The following is a 23,491-nucleotide window of genomic DNA, read 5'->3' as shown; positions in this document are numbered from 1 at the left end:
TCTTTATCTGACTGAGACTTGAACAGACATGGGACAGACCACTTCCACCCCTCTAGATTTAACGACAGACTGTGACAACCCCCTTTTCCCTCCTTATGAACAATTTTAAGAAAATTTGTTTAATTGTTTAAATATTGTTTTACGTTTTATATTCAAGGGCGGGGCGGCGGGGGTGGGGGTGGGTGAAGGCCAAACTTCATCTGCTGGTTGTTAGTTCTAACTCATTTCAAAGACTCTCAAGAAAAAAAGAAACAGCAAAAACTGATAAACTAGCTCTGTCCTTGGAGCCAGGCTGGGAGTCTCCTGCCTAGATCAAACTGGCAACAAGCCTAGGGCTGCCTGAACTCCTAATGATGTGCTTTCAACTCCAGCAAGCCCAGAAGCCTCAACATGGTCAGTGCAGCGTCACTACACCCAACAGGGAGAAATAGGTGGCTGAGCAGTGGGAGCTAATGTGATGGGTCTTTTCGGGGACTGGGTGGTAAACGGTGACTAGATGAAGCCACTGGTATGGTCTTTTTCAGTCCTAGTCACTCCTTGGACTCCTTGGCTATGGGCTGTTCAGAATGGCGCCAGCCTTAAATTACATGCTTAATTATTTGTTACAGATGTTAAAGATTTTCAACCATACCCAATAACCAATGATTTATAACCAAGATATACAGAACACATCCAGCGGGGTGGTGAACGCCTTTAATCCCAGCACTTGGAAGGCAGAAGCAGGCAGATCACTGTGAGTTTGAGGCCAGCCTGGTCTACAAGGTGAGTCTAGGACAGCCAGGGCTACACAGAGAAACCCGGTCTGGAAAAAACAAAACAAAACAAAACAAAACAAAAAAACCCTAACCAAACAAAAAGATATACAGAACATAATAAAGTTATACCTGTAAAGCCAATCAGAAACAAACATGTAGTAAAATAGACAAAACTCGTCCTCAATTTTTTTTTTTCTTGCTGAGGTTTCAAGGGAGGAGCATCTTGCTGCCTGCCTGGTTAGCACATTACAGTTCTCATTAATTTTATAGCATAATTTAAAAAGGATCTTACAAGCTGGGCATGGTGGCGCACGCCTTTAATCCCAGCACTCAGGAGGCAGAGGCAGATGGATCTCTGTGAGTTCAAGGCCAGTCTGGTCTACAAAGTGAGTCCAGGACAGCCAAGGCTACACAGAGAAACCCTGTCTTTAAAAACCAAAACAAAGAAATTACACATCCAGCATACATATATCTGTGAACTTTCATCTAAGGATTGATAATTTTCTTACTGCCTGTAATGTTTAAATTTTGTTTTGTTTTGTTTTTCGAGACAGGGTTTCTCTGTATATCACTGGCTGTCCTGGAACTCACTCTGTAGTCCAGGTTGGCCTCAAACTCAGAGATGCTCCTACCTCTGCCACCCAAGTGCTGGGATTAAAGGCATGCGCCACCACCATGTAGCGATGTTTAAAATTTAAGTTTAAACTCTTGTTTAAAATATATGAGTGTAGCCGAGCATGGTGGCCTTTAATCCCAGCCCTCGGGAGGTAGAGGCAGGAGGATCTCTGTAAGTTCGAGACCAGCCTGGTCTACAAAGCAAGTCCAGGACAGCCAAGGCTACACAGAGAGCCCTGTCTTGAAAAACAAAAAAACAAAAACAAACAAACAATATATATATATATGATGTGTGTGTGTGTTTGTAACATAGATATTATGTGATTTAATCCTAGCTCAAAATATTCTTTATTTGATGGTAAAATGTTAAGGTTATGAAAATTGATTCAGATTGGCAGACTGCTACATTGCAGATTTTAAAAATGAGTGATTCTAAAGATACCTTTAAGTTGAAGTGTATTAACTTTAGAGATATTCAGTTGTTTACACTGTGAAAAAATCTGGTTTTGACTTCTAAAAATTATGGTTATACTCTGACTACACTCTTAAACAAATGTAAAAAGACTCATTTGTATTAATTATGTTACAATCAATGCAGATTACTAGTGACTTAAAGGAAACTTCTGTAAATCATAAGTTAAATAGGTAACAACACTGATGAATTTTCTTTTAAGAAAACTGTTGTTCATTCTATAATGATATGCCATATGGGAGTCAGAAAATGTCCAGCCCCTATATCTGGAGATCTTCATGCAGAAGTAAAGGAGCTGCAATTTAATGGTTGTCATTTTATTATTAACTGTTAAAAATAAGTAATTGAGAAGTGCAGATTATCAGTTATCTCATGAATGACTGTATTCTTAAAATATCATTGACTGTGCTTATGGTCATGAGTGATTGCCAGGATGGGATTTATTTGGCCTCATAGATTGCTGTGAGTTCTAGGCCAGCCTGGTCTACAAAGTGAGTCTAGTATAGTCAAGGCAACACAGAGAAACCGTGTCTCAAAAAAACAAAACAAAACAAACATACAAACCAACAAAGATTATCTAAAATATTAAAAGGACTAACAAAGTATTTTTATAAATACTAGAAGGCCTAAGAAAGTATTTAAAAGTTGGTAATAAAAAGAAAGTATTTGAGGGTCTAAGAAAGTGTTTAAACGTTAAGCTCAACTGATAAAGATTAGAGGATGTTAAGAGAAGTTTTAAGAGCCAGGCTATGGTGGCACATGCCTTTAATCCCAGGACTCAGGAGGCAGAGACAGGTAGATAACTGTAAATTTGAGGCCAGCCTGGTCTACAAAGTTAGTCCAAGACAGGCAAGGATACACAGAGAAACTCTGTCTTGAAAAACCAAAATAAATAAATACATAAATAAACATAAGTTGTAGAGCTACAAAAAAATGACTTAAGGCATATAAAAAATGAGATTAATAAAGTTCTGATAAGCTGGGAAAGCACTGACTGGTTATTAATCCATCACAAGCTCAAGATTCTAATGTCCCTTTGGTTGCCTTCTGAATATAAACTTTAGGGTAGTTATCATTATGCTAAAAACAAGTCTGTCCAATCTGTATATCAAGGCTACTGGAACTGAGGGGGAAAAAATGTTCTCAAAAGTATGAGTCTACTGCTGCTACCTTTTACAATTATAATATTAATGTGCTTCCCTTTGTAAGATAAAATTCATAAAAGCTTCAAGAGAATCAAAAAGTCATAAGAAGTGGAATCCACATGCCACAGATCAAATGAACTCCTACCTGTTCCTGACAATGGGAATTTACCTGGTCTTGGGATTCTTCACCTTCCCCAATTACTAGAAAATTCTAATTCTGTTCTAGGTTTATATTTGTCTCAGTATATTTTTACCTGGCTAACAGACTCCATCCAGAGATCACCTGTAGATTACAAGCTGGTGAGATCTGGACCTGTTGGAAGCTGATGTTAACCAGCCCCTCAGACATGATTGCTCCCTGTCTCTTCAACTAGATCGGCTAAGCAGATGCTTCTGGTAAGTGTCCCATTACCTAGCCTTTAACTAGCTTTTCCGCCTTCCTGGGTCACTGATAACAACATCCTAATGTCAGCTTGAAGAAGCTACAGAGGAGACTACAGCATCCATTATCCCACCTAATAGGCTGAAATGCTCCGTAAAAACAAAAAGACTCTCTGGCATAAGGGACAAACGGGCCCTTAATTCTGTTTCTCCAGGTCATGCTATGTGCCCCTTATATGATAGACTCTATGTTATGTTTGTCCAAAACCATATCACTGATGGTTTGCATCATGGTTCAGTTCCTCTCCATGGCTGACCACTTTGATATTCATGGTTTTAGGTCCTTTGCTCATTTTGTTTCTCCTTCTCACCTTTCAGCCTTGTATCCTAAATATGCTAATACAATTCATAAAAGAAAGACTAGGTATTAATCATCTGATGGTTACCAGCCCCTACAAACTGTGGACCTAGTCAGTTATGAAATACAGAGAACATAGAGGCCCGAGATTGAGCTTCTCTAGTCACTAGAAGAGGGGGAAATGAAAGGACCAGACAAACTCCATTTTGAAAAAGGAACTCCATTTTGTGTTAAACCTAGCCAAGGGCTGAACCTAGATTCCAGAGAAAACACAAACTAGTCTAAACAGAAAAACATTCCCTAGCAACACAATCAGCTCACCTTGGGAAAGTCCAAATATACTCTCTGCTGGTCAAGCTGACCAGCAGGTGGTCTCCCACTTAGCCACAACCAACTAGGGGAAGCCAGGCCAAAATTTCTAACGCCCCCATGACTGCTTCAACCAATGTTTTCTATGGGCCAGCTTGCTCCTACACCTATCACCCAACCATGAAACGCCAAGGCTTGTAACTCCCTGCTTGCAGCTTTTCTGCCCAAGTGTCATCCAATCATATACTGTAAAACCCATTTCTTCATCTAAAACCTATAAAAACCCATCTCAATTGAGACTTGAGGCCACTTCCCTGCATTGGCAGCATCAGTGTATGGGAGGGGTGGTCCAGGTTCGAACCTGTAGTAAAGACTTCATTGTCATTTCATTTGGACTCGGCTGGTCTGCTCCAGGAGAAATATGAGCATAACAGTATCATGACCAAGGAAGCAACTTAGAGGAAGGAAGGTTTATTTGGCTTTCACTTTTGGGTCACAGTCTATCACTAAGGGACTTCAGAACTTTAAGCAAAATCAACAGAGGAATGCTGCTTACTGGCCCACTCGCAGGTTCATACTTAGATAGCTTTCTTATATAGCTTAGGACCACCTGCCCATGGTTGGAGCAGGCCTCCAATGGGCTAGGCTCTCCTGCATCAATTAATAACAATAGACATACCCACACGTCAATCTGTTCTGGACAATCCCTCAATTGGGAATCCCTTCTTAGTTGACTCTAGGTTGTGCCACATTGACGGTTAAAGATGACTAGGACAGCCGGGCATGGTGGTGCACGGCTTTAATCCCAGCACTCGGGAGACAGAGGCAGGCAAATCCCTGTGAGTTCGAGGCCAGCCTGGTCTACAAAGTGAGTCCAGGACAGCAAGGCTACACAGAGAGACCCTGTCTTGAAAAACCAAAAAAAAAAGATGACTAGGACATTCTATTCCTTGTCAACTTGACATATGTAGGCTTGGATGGCCTAGAATTGCTATGTAGACCAGGCTGGCCTCAAACTCACAGATAACCACCTGCCTCTGCCTCCCAAGTGCTTGTATCAAAGGTGTGCACCACCATATCTAGCTTAAACCCATTCCTTTTAAACGTTAACCTCCCATTCTTTTTTTCCCAAAAATTCATGTTAATATCATAATAGAAAACAGTCCAATTAAAAAAAATTCCAGTCTTTTTTTTTTTAATCTAATACTTGCTAGGTGGTGGTGGTGCACTTTAATCCCAGCACTTGGGAGGCAGAGGCAGGAGGATCTGTATGAGTTCCAGGACAGCCAAGGCTGCACAGAGAAACCCTGTCTTGAAAAACGGAAAAAAAAAAATAAAAAGCCAGGCAGTGGTGGCGCACACCTTTAATCCCAGCACACTCAGGAGGCAGAGGCAGGTGGATCGCTGTGAGCTCGAGGCCAGCCTGGTCTACAGAGTGAGTCCAGGACAGCCAGGGCTACACAGAGAAACCCTGTCTCAAAAAAACTAAAAAAAGAAAAAGAAAAAGAAAGAGAGAAAGAGAAACAAAAGAAACAAACAAAACACCCACTACCAACAACAACAACAAAATTCCAACACTTTCAAAGTCAGTATCTCTGCCAGGCAGTGGTGGTGAACACCTTTAATCCCAGCACACTCCGGAGGCAGAGGCAAGTGGATCTCTGTGAGTTCGAGGCCAGCCTGGTCTACAAAGTGAGTCTAGGACAGCCAGGACTACACAGAGAAACCTTGTCTTGAAACAACAACAACAAAAGTCAGTATCTCAGCAGGACATGGTGGCACCAGGCTTTCTTTTTTTGTTTTTGTTTTTCAAGTCTGCCTCTGCCTCCCCAGTGCTGAGATTAAAGGTTTGTGTGCCACCAGGCCTGGCTAGTAAAGGGTTTTTAGAAGCAGTCAAGTGAAGTAATGGTACGGCACAAAGATCTTAAGCAACACTGAGGATGTGGGCATGTACTGAGCAGTTTCTTGTTGACCTGACACAGACCAGGGTCACTCTGGGAAAAGGGAGCCTCATTTGAGAAAATGTCCCTATCAGATTGGCCTGTAGGCAAAGCTCTGGGGCAGTTTCTTTATTAATGATTGATGTAGGAGGGCCTAGCTCACTGTGGATGGTGCTTGCTACCCCTGGACAGGTAGGAGGTCCCAGCCCACTGGGCTGTGTCACCTCTGGGCAGGGGGTGGTTCTGGGCTGTACCAAAGAGCAAGTTGGACAGGCCATGGGAGCAAGGCGGTAAGCAGCAGTTCTCTGTGGTCTCTACTTAAGTACCTCTAGGCTCATGCCTTGAGCTTCTGCCCAGGATTCCCTTCAGGATGATACTACATGCTGTAAGGCACCCTTTCCTCTCCAAGTTGCTCTGGTCAGCATTTTAGCACATCAACAGAAAGCAATCTTGAACAGTAATGTGTACCGGTATGGCAATTGCTGTGCCAGATTTGCCCGTGTTTTGGGAAGGATTGTGGTGCAGTGCAGAACTTTGGGCTAGAAAGGCTGTTGAGCGGCCTTTGATTAAATGGGCTGTTCTGTAGGACCTTGGAAGGTAATGCAGCTGAAGAAGGCTGGCTTGTGAGCTTTCAGAGGGAAGTTTGAAAGTACCTTAAAGGATCTGCCTGCCTCTGCCTCCCGAGTGCTGGGATTAAAGGAGTGCACCACCTGGTCTACAAAGTGAGCCCAGGATAGCCAGGGCTACACAGAGAGACCCTGTCTCAAAAAACAAAAAACAAAACAAAACAAAAAAGAAAGTATCTTAAAGGGACCAAATAAATCCTTATCTCCTGTGCAGCTAGTTTTTAATTTGACACAGGCTAAAGCCATTCATTCCCATATGACAAAATACCTTCATCAGATTGCCTATACGCAAGCCTGTAGGGCATTTTCTTCATTAATGACTGTTCTGGAGGATCAGCCCATTGTGGGCCTTGCTTCCTCTACCCAGGTGGTCCTGGGTTGCATAAGAAAGCAGGCTGAAAAACAAAAGGCAGGTTGAGCAAGGCAAGGGGAGCCAGCCAGTAAGCAGCATCCCCCTCCAAGGCTTCAGCTTCAGCGTCTTCTGGCCTCCAGATTTTTGCCTTATGTCTTATTCCGGCTTCCCTCAGTGAGGGAGTGGCCTGAGAATTGTAAACGGAAGTAAACCTTTTCCTCCTCAAATTGCTTTTAGTCACAGTGTTTTATCACAATGGAAACCAAACTAGAACCCAGAAGGACTGCAGAAATACCTGCCTAGGGAAAGACCGAAGACATGCCTATGGGAAACAAGCAGTTACTATTGGTGAGTTCTGTATGCCTGTTTGATTTTTGTTGTTGTTGTTTTGTTTTGTTTTGTTTTTTGAGACAGGGCTTTCTCTGTGTAGCCCTGGCTATCCTGGACTCGCTTTGTAGACCAGGCTGGCCTCGAACTCACAGAGATCCGCTTGCCTCTGCCTCTCGAGTGCTGGGATTACATGCATGCACCACCACCAACAGGCTTGCCTGCTTGATTTTTAACCATAGCTAAGAGCACATTCAGTATGCCAGAAGGCCAACAGGGCAAGCCTTGGGTTAGGCAAATACTACTGAGAAATACATTGATCTGCACAGTCTGTTGGGAGGAAGAGTCAAGCTCTTCAAGAAAGATCTCTGTAACTGTTGCTGATTAAGGAGGCCCAGTACCTGAGCCAGAGGCAGTTATGGGTTACCACCCACATAGCCAGAGAAAGGAAGAGCAAGAAACCGGCCTTTCCCAACCAATGTGTATGTACATATACAAACATACATGAACTAGATTGCAGACATTTTCTTAGCTTTTCATCCTAGCTGGGGGAGTGCCTAGGCATCAGCATTTGTGAGGTTTTCTAATGATGATATAACATTAGGCTATTCTATGAGCCCTTAGGGCACTTAAGAGGTGTAACATTTCATTCATTCATCTGTACATCCCTCGCCTGCACCCTCTTGATCCTCATCCCGCCCTCCAACCTTCCCTGATCCACAGTTTACCTTCTGTGTTCCAGGAGTGGTGCTGGGAAATCTACTGGGCTGGGCAGGTTCATGGGGAAAGCGAGCCAGGGCCAGAAGTGAAGTCTTGGTACCTTTGGAAGATGTCGAGATCTGCTATAAAACACAGTGAATGCAAGAGCATAGAGATGACCCACTGCCCCCCTCCAGTAGTAACCAGGTCCCAGACATTTTCTTCACACTTCCAACCCTGCTGAGAGAGAACTTAAGCACTAGTATTTTCTAGGCCCTCCAACCACAATGAATCTTTAGGATGTGACAGAGATGTGACATTTTCTATTCCTTATCCTCCTAGAACCCCCATGTTACCCTTACCTCCTGGCCCCTAGCTACATCCTAGCTCCCTCCACCCCATCCCAGTCCCACTTCCTGTGTTGCTCAAGCACCACTTCAAGATCAGATGTTAAGATAAGTTAAGGTTAGGTGCTTTTGTTTCATTTGGTCTGTTTTGGTTCCATTTGGTTTGGAAAGACAAGCAGTGTCCTCAATATGGGTTTTGTTGTTGTTGTTGTTGTTTCTCTGTGTAGCCTTGGCTCTCCTGCACTCTGTAGACCAGGCTGGCCTCAAACTCACAGCAATCCACCTGCCTCTGCCTCCTGAGTGCTGGGATTAAAGTCATGCGCCACCACTGCCCAGTCTCTATACGGTTTTAAGGTCTTCCCCCCCCCCAAGACAGGGTTTCTCTGTGTAGCCTTGGCTGCCCTGGACTCATTCTGTAAACCAGGCTGGCCTCGAACTCACGGAGATCCGCTTGCTTCTGCCTCCCAGAGTGTTGAGACTACAGGCATGCACCTCCACACCTGGCTTGGCTTTAAGATCATTATAAGAAAGAGAGAGCCAGCACTTCAGCCAGTGGAAGAAGGACTACAGACCCAAACCTCTGCACACACCACCACCACAACAACAACAAAAAACCTTCATGTTTTCTTAGTGCCTCAAATCTAGCTGAGGGAGAGAAAGTGCCAGTGTTTTCTGGGTCCTCCAATGAATGTGAGCCTTTGGGATAATTAAGGCTCCTGCATTCTCTAATCTTAGACTTCCCCGCTGGCCCCATCACACACATTTGACTCCCCCTGCCCTTTCCCACCACCTTACCCTGGCCCTGATTTCTGAGCTCTCCAAGTCCCATGTGGGAAAATAATGCTCTGTGTCCTAGGGTTTCGAAGGAGTCAAGGTCCCCAGTGAAGTCTCAGGGTTTTTACAAGATAAAAGCTAGTATCTGACCCAGTGGGGGAGCAATTCCCTCTCCTCCCTAATATTAACTAGAACACAGACATTTGTGTAATGTATCCACCATTAGCTGAAGGAGATTCTAGGAGCCCGGCAATAGTTTCTAGATGTTCCCATGAGGATGATCAGACTTGAAGATACTACGGAGATGTGACTTTCTCCCTAAATTCCCAACCTCCCCCATGGGACCCACCCCTGCACCCCTCTCCCTGCAGCTAGATGGCCCTGAGCTCACCTCCAGATCTCCACAAATACTTATGGGAAAGCTGAAGGTATGCACAAGTCTTTGGGAAAGAGAGTGGTTCTCCACAATGATGTCTTTCCCACCTTTACAAAGTAAGGCAGTGACCTGAGTCACTGCAAGGAAAAGCACACATACAACGGGGCCCCCTCACAAAATAGTAGCTGGAAGGCAGGATGGCAGTGCACTCCTTTAACAACCTCCTGTGAGTTGGGGCCAACCTGATCTATATAGTGAATTCAGGTTGAACAGGGCTATACACTGAGACTGTTTCCAGAAAATGTTATCTAGAGCACAGACGTTTCTAGAGTAGCTGAAGGAAAATCTATGTGTTGGTGTTTTCCAGTGTCATCCCTTATAGGGCTGCAATAAGCCTTTAGCCTGCTGCTACAAAGGTGTGGCAGCCTCTCTCTCTCTCTCTCTCTCTCTCTCTCTCTCTCTCTCTCTCTCTCTTCTCTCTCCTCTCTCTCTTCTCTCTCTCTCTCTTTTGGTTGTTTGTTTGTTTGTTTTTGTTTTGTTTTTCGAGACAGGGTTTCTCCGTATAACAGCCCTGCCTGTCCTGGACTCGCCTTGTTAGACCAGGCTGGCCTTGAACTCACAGAGATCTGCTACAGGTGTACGTCACCATGCCCAGCTGACAGTCTCTATTTACATCACACTGCCCCCCCTCCGGCACGTCATCTCGCCTTCCGGTCTCCCAGACCTGATCGCACCACCAAGCATAACATTGTACCCCACCCCACCGCACCGTACCGCACCCTCTTTCATACCCTCAACTTCCGTGCTACACAGGGGTTGTTTGGAGCTCTGATGATCAATGCGTACACCTCGGCGGGAATATCGAGTCAAATTCTGCAGTGAGGTCTTGCTGGCTTTGTAAGGTAGGGGATTCAATATGCGATTCACTAAAAGGAAGAACATAGGACAGCCCACCTAGATCAGTCATTTTCTCGCTTCTTCGAACGACGCTGAGGGAAACCCTAGCAGCAAGTGTGTTATTCTAAGCCTCCTGATGGGGAGCACATTAAGGGTAGGCACTAACAAAGTGCAGCGCAGCAGTCTCTACTTCCTGCTCCACCTCCCTTCACCCCCATCATTTTTTTCTTTTTCTTTCTTTCTTTCTTTCTTTTCTTTTCTTTTCTTTTTTTCAAGACAGGGTTTCTCTATGCCTTGGCTGTCCTAGACTCGGCTATGGAGACCAGGCTGGCCTTGAACTCTCAGAGATCCACCTGTCTCTGCCTTTCCCGCATCATCTGAACCCCTCGCCCCACACAACCCCCACAGCTCCCGCCACCAGCCCCACCCATTATGGCGTTCATTCCAGCCTCGTGCCCACTGGACACGAGACCCACCCACGCCACCTGCGCCCCTCCAGTTCTGCTTGGAACGGTCGGTTGATAAGGAGAGTCAACCTCCACAGTGTGGTCTCTGTAAGGTAGGGGGTTCCAGTACGGCATTGTGAAAGGAAGGATATGAGTGCTTCCTACTCCTCTGCCTTCGCTAGATCTCAGATATTCTCTTAGCGTTTTCAGTTGAGAGAGAATACAGCCGCCGCTTTTTTCTATGCCTTCAGAGGATAGGGGTATAGGATACCACAAACATTCTCTCATTCTATACCCCCAAGAACTGCTTCCTCCCGGCCTATTTCCTCGCCTTCGGACCTCACCTCTCACCTCACGTGCTGGTACCCAGCCACGGTGGTACCCTCCCGACACCACTGCCAGCTAATCCCACCCAGCTTCCTGTTCTATACAAGAAGTGCTGGGGAAAACGTCAATAAGGGTGAGGGGAGATTGGGGAAGGACAAGCTCCATGGTGCTAAGTTGGAAGGTCTCATACCTGAACCAGTAAAAGGAGGCACATAAGATCTATCTCCTCACCCCAACCCTAACTAGATTGCAGAGGTTTTCTTAATATGTCTACCCTAACTGAAGGACAGTTTAGATGCCAGTGCTTTCTAAGACCTCGGAGGAAGACAAGCGTTTAGGGTGGTTGTTCTCTGGTTCTACCCATTTCCAACACTCTGGGCTCACTGGGCCCCGCCCCCTTATCCTGACCCCTCCCCAACTCCACCCACCACTGCATCACAAACACATCTGAAAGGCTGTGATGAAAGCTTGAGGCTCTGGCCCCAGACCGGCGGTGGCGGAGCTTCATTCACAGCACCCACCTAGACTTGGGTGTCAGTCTCCTCCCTGTCCTGTTCCCAAACGCAGGAGTCTAACCCCGGAGCTATGTCTGAAAAGCAGGATCCCCAGACCGCTGAAGCGGCATGCAGCGCAGCGGACTTCCCGGCATTTGAAGATGAGGAAAGTTGGCTTTTCAAAGGTAAAGAGCTAATTTTTTTTTTTTAATCGTTACTGAAAGTGACTCCTCTGGGCTTGAGTCCAGGGACACTGTTTCTTTCAAATTCCCCAGGAACAAAGGGGAAACCATCATCTATCTCCCCAGGTTTTAAGTTTCTCATGCCACCTCTCTCTTGGTTTCTAAGTAATATCCTAGGATCCTTAGTTTTCTCCAAAGCTACCGAACTAAATCAGGGATTCCTTTTAACTGGAGCTTGATGAATAATGAACAACACAAACTTTTACAAATGAACTAAAGCAGCATTGCATGCTACACTGTGTGGAGCTACAGGTAGAGACTATTGGAAAGGATGGCTGGACATGGTAGAATGTTCTAGCTTAAGCTGGACGGTGGTGGCGCACGCCTGTAATCCCGGCACTCGAGAGGCAGAGGCAGGTGGATCTCTGTGAGTTCGAGGCAAGCCTGGTCTAAAAAGCGAGTCCAGGACAGGCAAGGCTAACACAGAGAAACGCTGTCTCTAAAAAACGAAACAAAACAAGAGAATGTTCCAGTGTGAGCCAGTAGTTACTGTCCCCTTTCTTCTTTCTCCTCAAATGTGGGTCATCTGATATTACTCCCAGAGCAAATTGAAGGACCCCTCAACAACAACAAAAGCCCTGTAAGCTTAGACACGTAACATATGCTTTGGATTCACTTTTTCACCCGAAGAAAGTGAGCAGGAAGCCTAGTGATGCAGCACACATGCCTTTGAATCCCAGTACTCTAGAAGCAGAAGCAGGCAGATCTCGGAGTTCGAGGCCACCCTGGTCTACAGAGTGAGTCCCAGGACAGCCAGAGCCATACAGAGAGAAGCCTTGTATCGAAACAAAACATAACAACAAACAAGATAGAAAGTAAGCTGGATGTGGAAGCATATATCTTTAATCTCAGGCCCCTGGAAGGCAGAAGTGTTCAAGAAAAACAAAGGAGCTCAACCTTCCCTCACTTGCCACAAAATCTGCACATTCTTGCCCCTTTACCTCCCAGAACATGTAATGATAAATACAGAGATGGTTTCACAGTTCTTTGACTTCTAATGCATTTAATATTAGTTTTATTTCCACTGGAGTCTATATATGTTTTAACCCTCATTTTGCCTTTTTTAAATTTTCTTGTTTCTGTCACAGTTCTGGGAATCACGCCTAAGTCTTCCTCAACACTGGGCAAGTATTTCACCTTGGAGTCCACCCCTACCTCCACCATGGCATTTCTGTTTGTTTTGTTGCTGTTATGATTGTCATCGTCATTTTGGTTTCATGTTTTGCTAGTCTAGTCCTTTAAAAAAAAAGTTCAGCCTTCAAAGAAATGAGCTCCAGCAGCGCAGGTTTTTTCCCATTAACTCTCACAAAAGTACTTCTCTGGGTGGAGTGGGCCAGCCCTTCAGATGAACTCAGGCACTTTTGCGCAGCCTCCTTTTTCAGCTTGTTTTCCTTTACCTGTTTCAAGAAACTAACTTGATTCCGAAAGTGCTAAATATGCTCTGTTCCTACATTAATTGAGAGACAAAGGTTTACATCTGCATTTTGACATTTTTTTTTCATGATTACAGATGATAAGACCGATGAGCAGGAGAAAGAACCTCTGGAGTAAGTTGTGCAACATTTTACTCATATTAACAATGGTCACCTTCAAGCCACCGGCAGCTGATTTCAACCCATGTGAACAAGAAGTGCACACCAGACTTAACTTGCTAGATGATTTGATGAGCAGCACACAAATGTAGACTTCAATGACACACTCTAGAGCAGTAGCTTGGATTCTATCACACTTTTTTCCCCAAGAGAAAAGAATTTTTGGTCTTCTCACTGATTGAAATTGGTAACTTGCTATATCGTTAAAAAAAAAAAAGTGCTACTGCCATAAGACGTTTTCTTTGGATTTTGATTTCTCATGGCGTTCTGAAGCCCTTGTTATGAACATGGGGGATAGCAATTTCTCTTTTGTTCTCAGTTTTCAGTGGCGCTCTTCCCAAGGCCGGGCGCATTCTGGTTGTTAAGGCTAGTAAATGAGGTTCAATGACTCGGAGAACTGATAACTGGTTCCTAGAAACTGCACGGAGAAAACAGTAGATGCAGCCTATGTATTTAACGATGAGAGCAAAGGGTGGGAGCCTAAATACAGCCCCTTGCAGAATCCTGGTCTACAGTGCCTAGAAAAGCACCCAATCTCCATTGTGAGATGATCTAGGGTCCAAATCTCAACATACTGAAAACATTTAGTGACCACTGACAAATTCTGTTAGGAATACTGGGGATCAAAATTAGGCTAGTAATTGTGACCTCTACCAAAACCAAGAACTGACTGGATAACATGCCAAAACTAAACCTTTTAAAAGTGAATGTTGAAAGCCGGGCCGTGGTGGCACACACCTTTAATCCCAGCACTTGGGAGGCAAAGGCATGTGCATCGCTGTGAGGTTAAGGCCAGCCTGGTCTACAGAGAGAGTACCAGGACAGGTAGAAATGTTACACAGAGAAACTCTGTCTTGAAAAACCAAAAAGAAAAAGAAAAGGAAGTGTTTGGGGAAACAAAAGACATATATCATGTGAGCCAGTTAAAACTGCACCAATATTTGAGACAACTAAACTAGAACAAACAAAATATAGTCAAGACAGATTCATCGCACTATTTCAGTTCCCTAATCTATGAAATGAAAAAGTTGGCCGAGGTGACACCCTTCAGCTTTTAATTCTGTCGAATGCATTTTCTGAATTCAATAATAGTTATTCAACCATTTGGCTTTAGCCCCTGATTGTACTTTAAATGACAGATTAGTGCATGGGTTTCTGAATTGCATACAATCTGATGATGAAGCAAATAGCTCTTCAGTGTATTTATTATTATGTCACTTTTCTCTAGTCACCCTGAGTTTCTTCACCTGCAAGATATTCTTCAAGAGGACAAAGTCAACAGCACTGATGATAGCGAGACTTGCCAAACTGTAAGTGAGACAAGGAAGACAAAGACACCAATATGTGGGGACCTGGAAATCACATTAAATGTGGATGGACTCTAAACATAATAGAATAGATATGGTGTTAGGGTAACGCTGTCCAGTGAAAACTGAACCACACTGAGAATATATTTAACTGATGGTCAATTTTTTTCCTCCCTTAGAGCATTTTTGTTTGTTTGTTTATTTTTGGTTTTTGTTGTTGTTTTGTTTTGGGGGGTTTTTTGTTTTGGTTTTGGTTTTTCAAGACAGGGTTTCTCTGTTTCTTTGTGTTAACAGCCCTGGCTGTCCCGGACTCTCTCTGTAGACCAGGCTGGCCTCGAACTCACAGAGATCCACCTGCCTCTGCCTCCCAAGTGCCACCACAGCTGGCTTTCTGTTAGAGCTTTAAGGGAGGGATAGCTAGATGCATGGACAGATAACTACTTAAAGAGTATTTTCTTTATTTTTTTTTTTTTTTGTTCTTTTCCATACCTATTAGTAGAAGTATTTCTAGAAGTAAGAGTAGGAAAAGCTTTTGAAAACTGGGGTATCCTCGAACTGAGAAATCTGCCTGCCTCTGCCTCCTGAGTGCTGCAATTAAAGGTGTGTGCCACCACCACTGGCTGTAGGGAGCTGTCTTGCTGTTTTTAAACCATTGATTCTAATTCAGCTCCTGTGAAACATTACTATAACAAATCAAATATTGGTCCCATAGGATAAGTCTTCAAACTTTTAAAGATTTATTTTATTTTTAATTCTGTATATGCATGCATGTCTGTGTAGATATGTGCATCTGAGTGCAGATGCCCCCAGAGAGCAAAGCCATTGGGCACTGGCTTTTCTGGAGCTGCAGTTACAAGTGGTCATGAGACAGCTAATGTGGGTGCTGGCATCAAGCTTTGGTCCTCTGGAGAACCCACAGCATTCTTAACCACTGGGCTATCTCTCTAGTCCAAAGGCTTCTCAGTATTAAATTAGCCCTAAATCTTCTCCAGGATGGGTCACACCATCACAAGTCCTTGTTATGATTTGATTTACAGTTCCCTCCCCATTCCAGTTCTCTAAACACGTATTTGTCTGCATTCTTTTATTCTTCTCTCAAACCTTACATCTCAACATCAGTTTCTCTTCCCTTCATTCCTCCCAGCCCCACCCCACTCCCCACTTCCCTCTTCCTCAGATTTGTTTGGGGAAAATTTTTTGGTTTTGTTTTTTGGTTTTTCTTTTCTTTTTCTTTCTTTCTGTTTTTTTTTTCTTTCTTTCTTTCTTTCTTTCTTTCTTTTTAAGACAGGGTCTCTCTGTGTAGTCTTGCTGTCCTAGACTCGCTTTGTAGACCAGGCTGGCCTTGAACTCACAGCGATCTACCTGCCTCTGCCTCCTGAGTGCTGGGATTAAAGGTGTGGGCTACCATGTCTAACTTGTTTGGAAATTTTTAAAGTGGGGCTTTCTAAAATGAAGGCAATATGGGCTGGAGAGTTAGCTTAGTACTTAAGAGCTTTCACTGCTATTCCAGAAGGCCTGAGTTCAAGTCCCAGCACCCAAATTGTACAGCTCACAGGCCCTTGTAATTCCCAACTTGAGGGAATCTTACTGCTGGCCCCTGAAGGCACTATCACTCATGTATACACACATATAATTACAAATAAAAATAAACCTTATTCACAGCACTTGGGAGGCAGAGGCAGGAGGATCTCTGTGAGTTCAAGGCCAGCCTGGTCTACAAAGTGAGTCCAGGACAGCCAAGACTAACAGAGAGAAACCTGTCTCGAAAAAAAAATTGTTTTAATTAAAAAAATAAAAATAAATCTTCAAAAACAAATACATTTTAAAATTACATATATCTTTTTATTCTCTGTATGCTTATATATATTGGGGTGTTTGTGTGGAAGTCAGAGGATGCCGATTCTTCCATCATGTGCTGCTCAGGGATCAAACTCAGGTTGTCTGGCTTAGTGAAAAGTGCCTTAACGCACTGAGTCATCTTGCTGCTTCTACATATCTTGCTCTTTTTCCTTGGTTTCTGAGGATCAAACTTGGGTTGCCAGGCTTACATGACTAGCACTTTTTACCCACTAAGCCACCTCCTTAGCCTTCAACATGTTAGATATCTTAAATAAATGTCATTTTTATGTGTTCACTATAAGAGGGTATGTCTAATATAGTAAGACCAAAAAAAAAAATCTTGTCAATTTTGAATGGGCCCATCACAAGTTTATTCTTGGCTGAATTAATGAAGCACAGTGTACAGAAGAAGGCAAGTAAAGTCACGTCTTACCACGTTTCACCCAGCTTCCGGAGTACTGTGAATTTTTATTATCATTTTCTAAAGTGTAGGTCTGTGAAATAGTTTTTTTTTAGCCCATAAATAGTTTTTAAAAGCCAGGTGTGGTGTCTTGAACCTGTGAACCCAGCATTCCTATGGCGAGATGGGAGGCAGAGACAGAATAGTCTGGAAGCTTCTAGGCCAGCTAGCCTGAAGTGTGCAGCATGCCAGAAACAAGAGCTACCCTGTCCCAAACAAGACAGAAGATGAGAATCGACTCTTGAGAGTTGCCTTCCACCACCACATATGTGCCTTTCTCTCGCTGTCCCTCCCTCCCTCCCTCTCTCCCTCTCTCCTCCCCCCTTCTCACACACACTTTAATTAATTTATTTATTTATTTATCTTTTGGTTTTTCGAGACAGGGTTTCTCTGTGTAGCCTTGGCTGTCCTGGACTAACTTTGAAGACCAGGCTGGCCTCGAACTCACAGCAATCTACCTGCCTCTGCCTCCCAAGTGCTGGGATTAAAGGCATGCGCTACCACCACCGGACTACACACTTTAATTTTTGAAGATTTATTTATTCATTTATTATTTATACAGTGTTCTGCCCACATGTGTGCCTGCATGCCAGAATAGGGCACGAGATCTCACCATAGATGGATGTGAGCCACCATGTGGTTGCTGGGAATTGAACTCAGGACCTTCAGAAGAATAGACAGTGCTCTTAACCTCTGAGCCATCTCTCCAGCCTCCACACTTTAAAATTTAAACATAAGACACAGTACAATACAGTCTTATCTGCTTAGATACACTATACAGAAAGTTTTAACACTATGCCTGGGGTTGGAAGTTACCAGCAAAAGGAACATCAGTGTGGAAAGATGAACAATGCAGAGGATATGTGCTTAAAGTATGAGAAGTGAAACAAGAAGGCAGAGAAAGGGTCAGCCTCAGCTGGAAAAATACACATCACGTGACAAATTTTCTACCTCTCTATGCATGTATGAAATGACCAAAATGCACTCAAAGTATTGATTTAAGTACCCTAAGCCAGGGCGATAAGCCTGGAGAGCCGAGGTGACTGAGACCTGGATGGATATAATCTCTCTCTCTCTCTGTCCCTGTCTCTCTGTCTCTCTCTCTCTCTCTGATTTTTCGAGACAGGGTTTCTCTTGTATTCCTGGCTATCCTGGATGGTTTGTAGACCAGGCTGGCCTCAAACTCAAGGAGATCCATCTGCCTCTGCCTCCCAAGTGCTGGGATTAAAGGCATGTGCCACCACTGCCCAGTTCTTTATATGTTTGATTTTTTGTTTTTTTGTTTTTTTGTTTTTCGAGACAGGGGCTCACTTTATAGACCAGACTGGCCTCCAACTCACAGTGATCCACCTGCCTCTGCCTTCTGAGTACTGGAATTAAAGGCGTGTGCCACCACCGCCTGGCTTGATTTTTAAGACAAGGTCTCAGTATGCAGGCCTGGTTGTCCCGGAACTCACTATGGTAAGACCAGACTGGCCTCAAACTCCCAGAGATCTTGCCTCTTCCTCCTGAGGGCTGAGACTAAAATCTACCTTTGAGTTGCCCTGCCTCCAGCTCACCAGTGCTAGGACTGCAGATGTGCATCACCACACTTAGATTTCCTTTTGGAGTTTTGAAAGAAAATAAGTATCAGTAGTAATAAAAGTCAACTAAGGATGGTAGTCAGTGACCAAAGCCACTAAAATATTCTCGAACCAAATCAAGTGTCTTCAAGGTATCTGGTGCTTGCATTAATGTGAGCAATGTACCATTGTGAGCACCCTGTACTGTTGTGCCGGGCTTAAATGAAACCCCAATCAAAACTAGGAGCGGATTTGGATGCAAACACACAAGGGTCTGGTTTATTGATTGATCAGCTTAAGCTGGACCCACACTCACCGACACAGTGGATCAGGTGTGAGTCTTGAGTACAAGTAGAAAAGAACTTTTATTGATTGTAGTAACCAAGAGAGCAAGTAAGTGGATTTCCAGTTTGGCAAGCATCCTATTGATTATTTCTTGAACTAATTGATATTCGTCTGGTACCAGTCCGGTGTCTACCCACGAATAATTAACTTCTAAGGAATAACTCTTGAGAAATCCGGGGGAGCGTCTGATCTTCTAGTACTTTCTTATTTTCCAGCTAATTGGCAATTCTATCTTTGTGCCAAGTGTATCTTTGTGGGTTTTCCTAGATCTGGAGTTCAAGAGTAGGTCACCCAAATATAGAAATGAAAATATTAAGCATATTGAAGTTTCTTTGATCCATCAGTACCCAAGGCCTACTTTCTCAAAAGTTACCAAGTTACCTAATGATTTTGATGTGGGAGAGAGGCCTAGAAGTCTAATTATAAGGTACAACTCTTTTTTTTCTTTATTTTATTTTATTTTATTTTATTTTGGTTTTTCAAGACATATTTTTTCTTCTTCTTCTTATTATTATTATTATTATTATTATTATTATTATTATTATTATTATTTTGGTTTTTCGAGACAGGGTCTCTCTGTGTAGCCTTGGTTGTCCTGGACTCACTTTATAGACCAGGCTGGCCTTGAACTCACAGCAATCTGCCTGCCTCTACCTCCCACGTGCTGGGAGTACAGGCGTGCGCCAGTACACCAGGCTTTCTTTCTTTTTTATGTGCATTGGTGTGAGGGTGTCAGATCATCTGGAACTGGATTTACAGACAGTTGTGAGCTGCCATGTGGGTGCTTGGAATTGAATCTAGGTCTTTTGGAAGAGCAGACAGTGCTCTTAACCACTGAGCTATCTCTCTAGCCCCCACAACTTTATTTTCATCAGTTAAGACTATCAGCTTAGCTGGGCGTGGTGACGCACACCTTTAATCCCAGCACTGGGGAAGCGGAGGCAGGCAGATCTCTTGAGTCCAATGCCAGCCTGGTCTACAAAGTGAGTCCAGGACAGTCAAGGCTACACAGAGACACCCTATCTTGGAAAACGAGAGAGGGGGGAGGGCAGAAGGGAGGGGGAGAGGGAGAGGGAGGGCGACAGGGAAACAGACAGACAGACAATCAGCTCTAGGGCTAAAATTAAGACAAAAGTCCTCCTTTGATGGCCAAAAGTTCTGTCTACTTCATTTTGACTTTGCCCTGTGTCTTTATTACTCAATAGGGATATAATAAAGATGATGATGATGATGATGATGATGATTCTAGCAACAGTGACAGCGACACTGAAGATAATGTGAAGGTTATCATTGGCAACATAAAGACCAACCCTGCCATGTATATGTATGTAGCCTTAAGTGTGCTTGGGTTGTGGGACATCCAGAGAGGAAAAGTACATTATGAGTTGTCTCTCTGTTAAGTGTTTAATCTTATCTTTGGTATCAGCTGAAAAGAAATGTGATGATGACTGCCCCACACACTAGTTTTTTGTTTTGTTTGTTTGTTTTGTTTTGTTGACCTTTGGTTTTTCAAGACAGGGTTTCTCTATGTAGCCCTGGCTGTCCTGGACTCGCTTTGTAGACCAGGCTGGCCTTGAACTCGGAGATCCGCCTGCCTCTGCCTCCCAAGTGCTGGGATTAAAGACGTGTGCCATCACCTCAGGCTCATGCTCCGTTCTTTTAGTACTATTATTTTGCCAAGTGATAGTGGAGGCATACATTTGATGTCGGTCTTTTTCCTTTAAAATGGAGAAATAGGTGATAAAAGCTCCAGCACCTGCGAGGCAGAAGCAGGACCATCTCTGTGAGTTCTAGGCCAGGCTGCTCTACATAGTGGCTTCCTTTTACCTCTGTCTCCCAGAGTGCTGGTGGAATAAAGGCTGGCCTTAAGCTTACAGTCAATCAGTCCTGCCTCCTCCAGCGCTGGGACTGCAGAAATGCATCACCACATTCAGAGTGCTTTTTGAGAGCTATGTAGAGCCTGATCTACATAGTGGCTTCCAGGCCAGGTAAGCCTACACAGAAGGAGAGCCTGTCTCAAAGACAAGAGGGGTAGATAGTCTGTTTTATTTTTATGTTTGTTTGTTTGTTTATTTATTTATTTATTTATTTATTTTAAGCTGGAGTTACAGATAGTTGTGCGCTGCCATGTGGGTGCTGGGAATTGAATCCGGGTCCTCTGAAAGAATAGCCAGTGCTCTTAACCTTGAAGCCATCTCTCTCCAGCCCCAATAGCCTGTTTTGTGTGTGGCTAAGTTCAAACTCCCCACCCCCACCCCTTCTAAGGAAGACAGGTGGTTTTTGTTCCTTTGTTTATTTGTTTTGTTTTTAGTATTTGATAAACAAGGAAACAGTAGCTCTAATCCAACTTTTTTTTTTCAAGACTGGGTTTCTCTGTGTAGCCTTAGCTGGCCTAGACTCACATTGTAGTCTAGGCTGGCCTTGAACTCACAGCGATCCACCAGCCTCTGCCTCCCAAGTGCTAGGATTAAAGGCGTGCGCCACCACCGCCCAGCTCTAATGCAACTTTTACCAAAACTTCTAATTCCTTCTTTGGTCTTTTCTGTTATATATCTTCTTATCATTGATAAGAATGACATCTTATCATTAAAGTAAAAAATATAAATTTCAAATCACCATTCCTTTTGCTAGAAGACAACCTTAGTTCAAATATGAATGGGTCACATTATCACATGTGCATTGATGACTTTTGTGTCTCTAAATTTTTGGTGTTAGCCTATTGGCAATTGGTTACACTATCTCTGTATTCTAGGGAGATGCTTACTAATCTGAACTCCTCGCAAGCTGACCGAGACCGGGAAGTCGCTGAACCAGGTATCTTTCTTGCCCTTAGGATTGTTATTGAAGTCAAACATTGCATCCTTAGCTGAGCATGATGGTGCACGCCTTTAATCCCAACACTTGGGAGGCAGAGAGGCAGGCAGATTGCTGTGAGTTTAAGGCCAGCCTGGTCTACAGAGTGAGTCCAGGACAGACAAGGCTACATGGAGAAACACTGTCTCAAAAAAAAAAAAATAAATAAAAACCAAACAAACAAAAAAAAAACATTGCAGCCTGACATACATACAAGGAAAACACTCATAAAAATAAAATTAATAAACTCGGCAGTGGTGGCGCACACCTTTAATCCCGGCACTCGGGAGGCAAAGGCAGGCAGATCTCTGTGAGTTCGAGGCCAGCTTGGTCTACAAAATGAGTCCAGGACAGCCAAGGCTGTTACAGAGAAACCTTGTCTCAAAAATCAAAAAACAAAAAAATGTAAAAACATGGTAAGCAGGCATAGTGGTGCACACCTTTATGCCCAGCATTCCAACACTCAGATAATCAGGCAGGTATCTATGAGTTCAAGGCCAGCCTGTTCTACGTAGCAAGTTCCAGGGAGCTAGAGCTATTTAGTGAGGGCCTAAGAAACACAACCATGCACAGTGCCTCATGCGTGTAATCCCAGCACTCGGGGAGGCAGAGGTAGATGGATCACTGTGAGTTCGAGGCCAGCCTGGCCTACAAAGTGAGTTCAGAACAGCCAAGGCTAAACAGAGAAACCCTGTCTTGGGAAAAACCAAAAACAAATAAAGTAAAACATGCAGTGTGGGACTGGAGATGCTCAGCCTCACACCTGTGCATGCACATGGAGTGCAGGGAGTAAAGGCATGAGCCAGCACCCTAGGCTAAAGTACATTTTAAGCAAAGGAAAGCCCAGTGTGGTGGCACAGGCCTCTAATCCCAGCACTCTGGAGGTAGAGGCAGGCAGATCTCTGTGAGTTCAAGGCCAACCAGGTGTACAAAGTAAATCCAACACAGCCAAGGCCAGAGAAACCCTGGAGAGAGAGAGAGAGAGAGAGAGAGAGAGAGAGAAAGAGGAGATAGGGAGGGGGAAGGAGAGAGGAGATAGGGGAGAAGAGAGGAGAGAGAGAGAATCAGCAAGACTTGGTAGTCTTTGGTGGGTCCTTTAAAGGTGTGCACAAGGGAGGCATTACTGGAAAACAAAAAAATAACTGAAAGCCTTTCTTCCACAGATAATGCCACGAACCCAACTGATTAAACAAGGATCAAAAGCATGGTACCATCACCTGCCATGCATAAGTGAAGCTGTAATGAAAACAAACAAACCAAACCTGACTTTCAAAAACAATGGCATCATCTCTACCCACTAACCTGAAAGCAAACCTACACTAAACTGCTGGAACACATGGAAAATACTTAATTTGAGACCAGATGTAAAGTGAGGAAGCTCTTTTGAGTCTTTAAGTGTTTTAAGAATAGGAAATCCTTGTTCAACATGAAAAGTCACCCTCAAACCATCTAACCCTAGGGGAATTTATTGTCCATTGTCAAATAAAATGTTTTTGTGGTGAAACCTCTGAGTTTCTGTTTGACAGTTTCCAAGTCACTGCCCCTTCCTTGCTATGCTAATTGTCTTATCCCCTCCCCCTTTTTTTGGTTTTTCAAAATACAGTCTCTTGAGACAGGATTTCTCTGTGTAGCCTTGGCTGTCCTAGACTCA

The 23,491-nt window shown here is 43.8% G+C and overlaps 1 protein-coding gene across 4 annotated transcripts; it reads left to right on the top strand.

Moving 5' to 3' along the window:
• Positions 1 to 3,354: 3,354 nt before the first annotated feature.
• LOC311602369 (testis-specific protein TSX-like) lies at positions 3,355 to 23,290 on the top strand. 4 transcript variants are annotated; one of them, XM_084790319.1, is made up of 9 exons: positions 3,355 to 3,383; positions 7,191 to 7,301; positions 11,714 to 11,825; positions 12,971 to 13,006; positions 13,393 to 13,429; positions 14,703 to 14,784; positions 20,193 to 20,311; positions 21,740 to 21,801; positions 23,004 to 23,290. In XM_084790319.1, exons 2-9 carry the CDS (start codon positions 7,272 to 7,274, stop codon positions 23,027 to 23,029), a joined length of 504 nt encoding a protein of 167 aa, XP_084646445.1. In that variant the 5' UTR covers positions 3,355 to 3,383; positions 7,191 to 7,271; the 3' UTR covers positions 23,030 to 23,290. The 4 variants fall into 4 exon arrangements, with proteins under 4 accessions (XP_084646445.1, XP_084646444.1, XP_084646446.1 ...); XM_084790318.1 differs by lacking the exon at positions 3,355 to 3,383 and having other exon boundaries at positions 6,912 to 7,301; XM_084790321.1 differs by lacking the exons at positions 3,355 to 3,383; positions 7,191 to 7,301 and adding an exon at positions 10,231 to 10,378.
• The last annotated feature ends 201 nt before the right edge of the window (positions 23,291 to 23,491 follow it).

This window comes from Acomys minous, assembly GCF_964271855.1.
Source record: "Acomys minous genome assembly, chromosome: 7".
Taxonomy (NCBI): domain Eukaryota; kingdom Metazoa; phylum Chordata; class Mammalia; order Rodentia; family Muridae; genus Acomys; species Acomys minous.
This window is presented reverse-complemented; position numbering and strand designations above follow the sequence as displayed.

Bases quoted from the DNA above. Each gene is read 5' to 3' on its own strand.
- LOC311602369 (XM_084790319.1), top strand. From the start codon at position 7,272: ATGCCTATGGGAAACAAGCAGTTACTATTG. The intron at 13,430-14,702 runs GTAAGTTGTGCA...ACTTTTCTCTAG, and splicing joins CAGGAGAAAGAACCTCTGGA to TCACCCTGAGTTTCTTCACC. The intron at 14,785-20,192 runs GTAAGTGAGACA...ATTACTCAATAG, and splicing joins ATAGCGAGACTTGCCAAACT to GGATATAATAAAGATGATGA.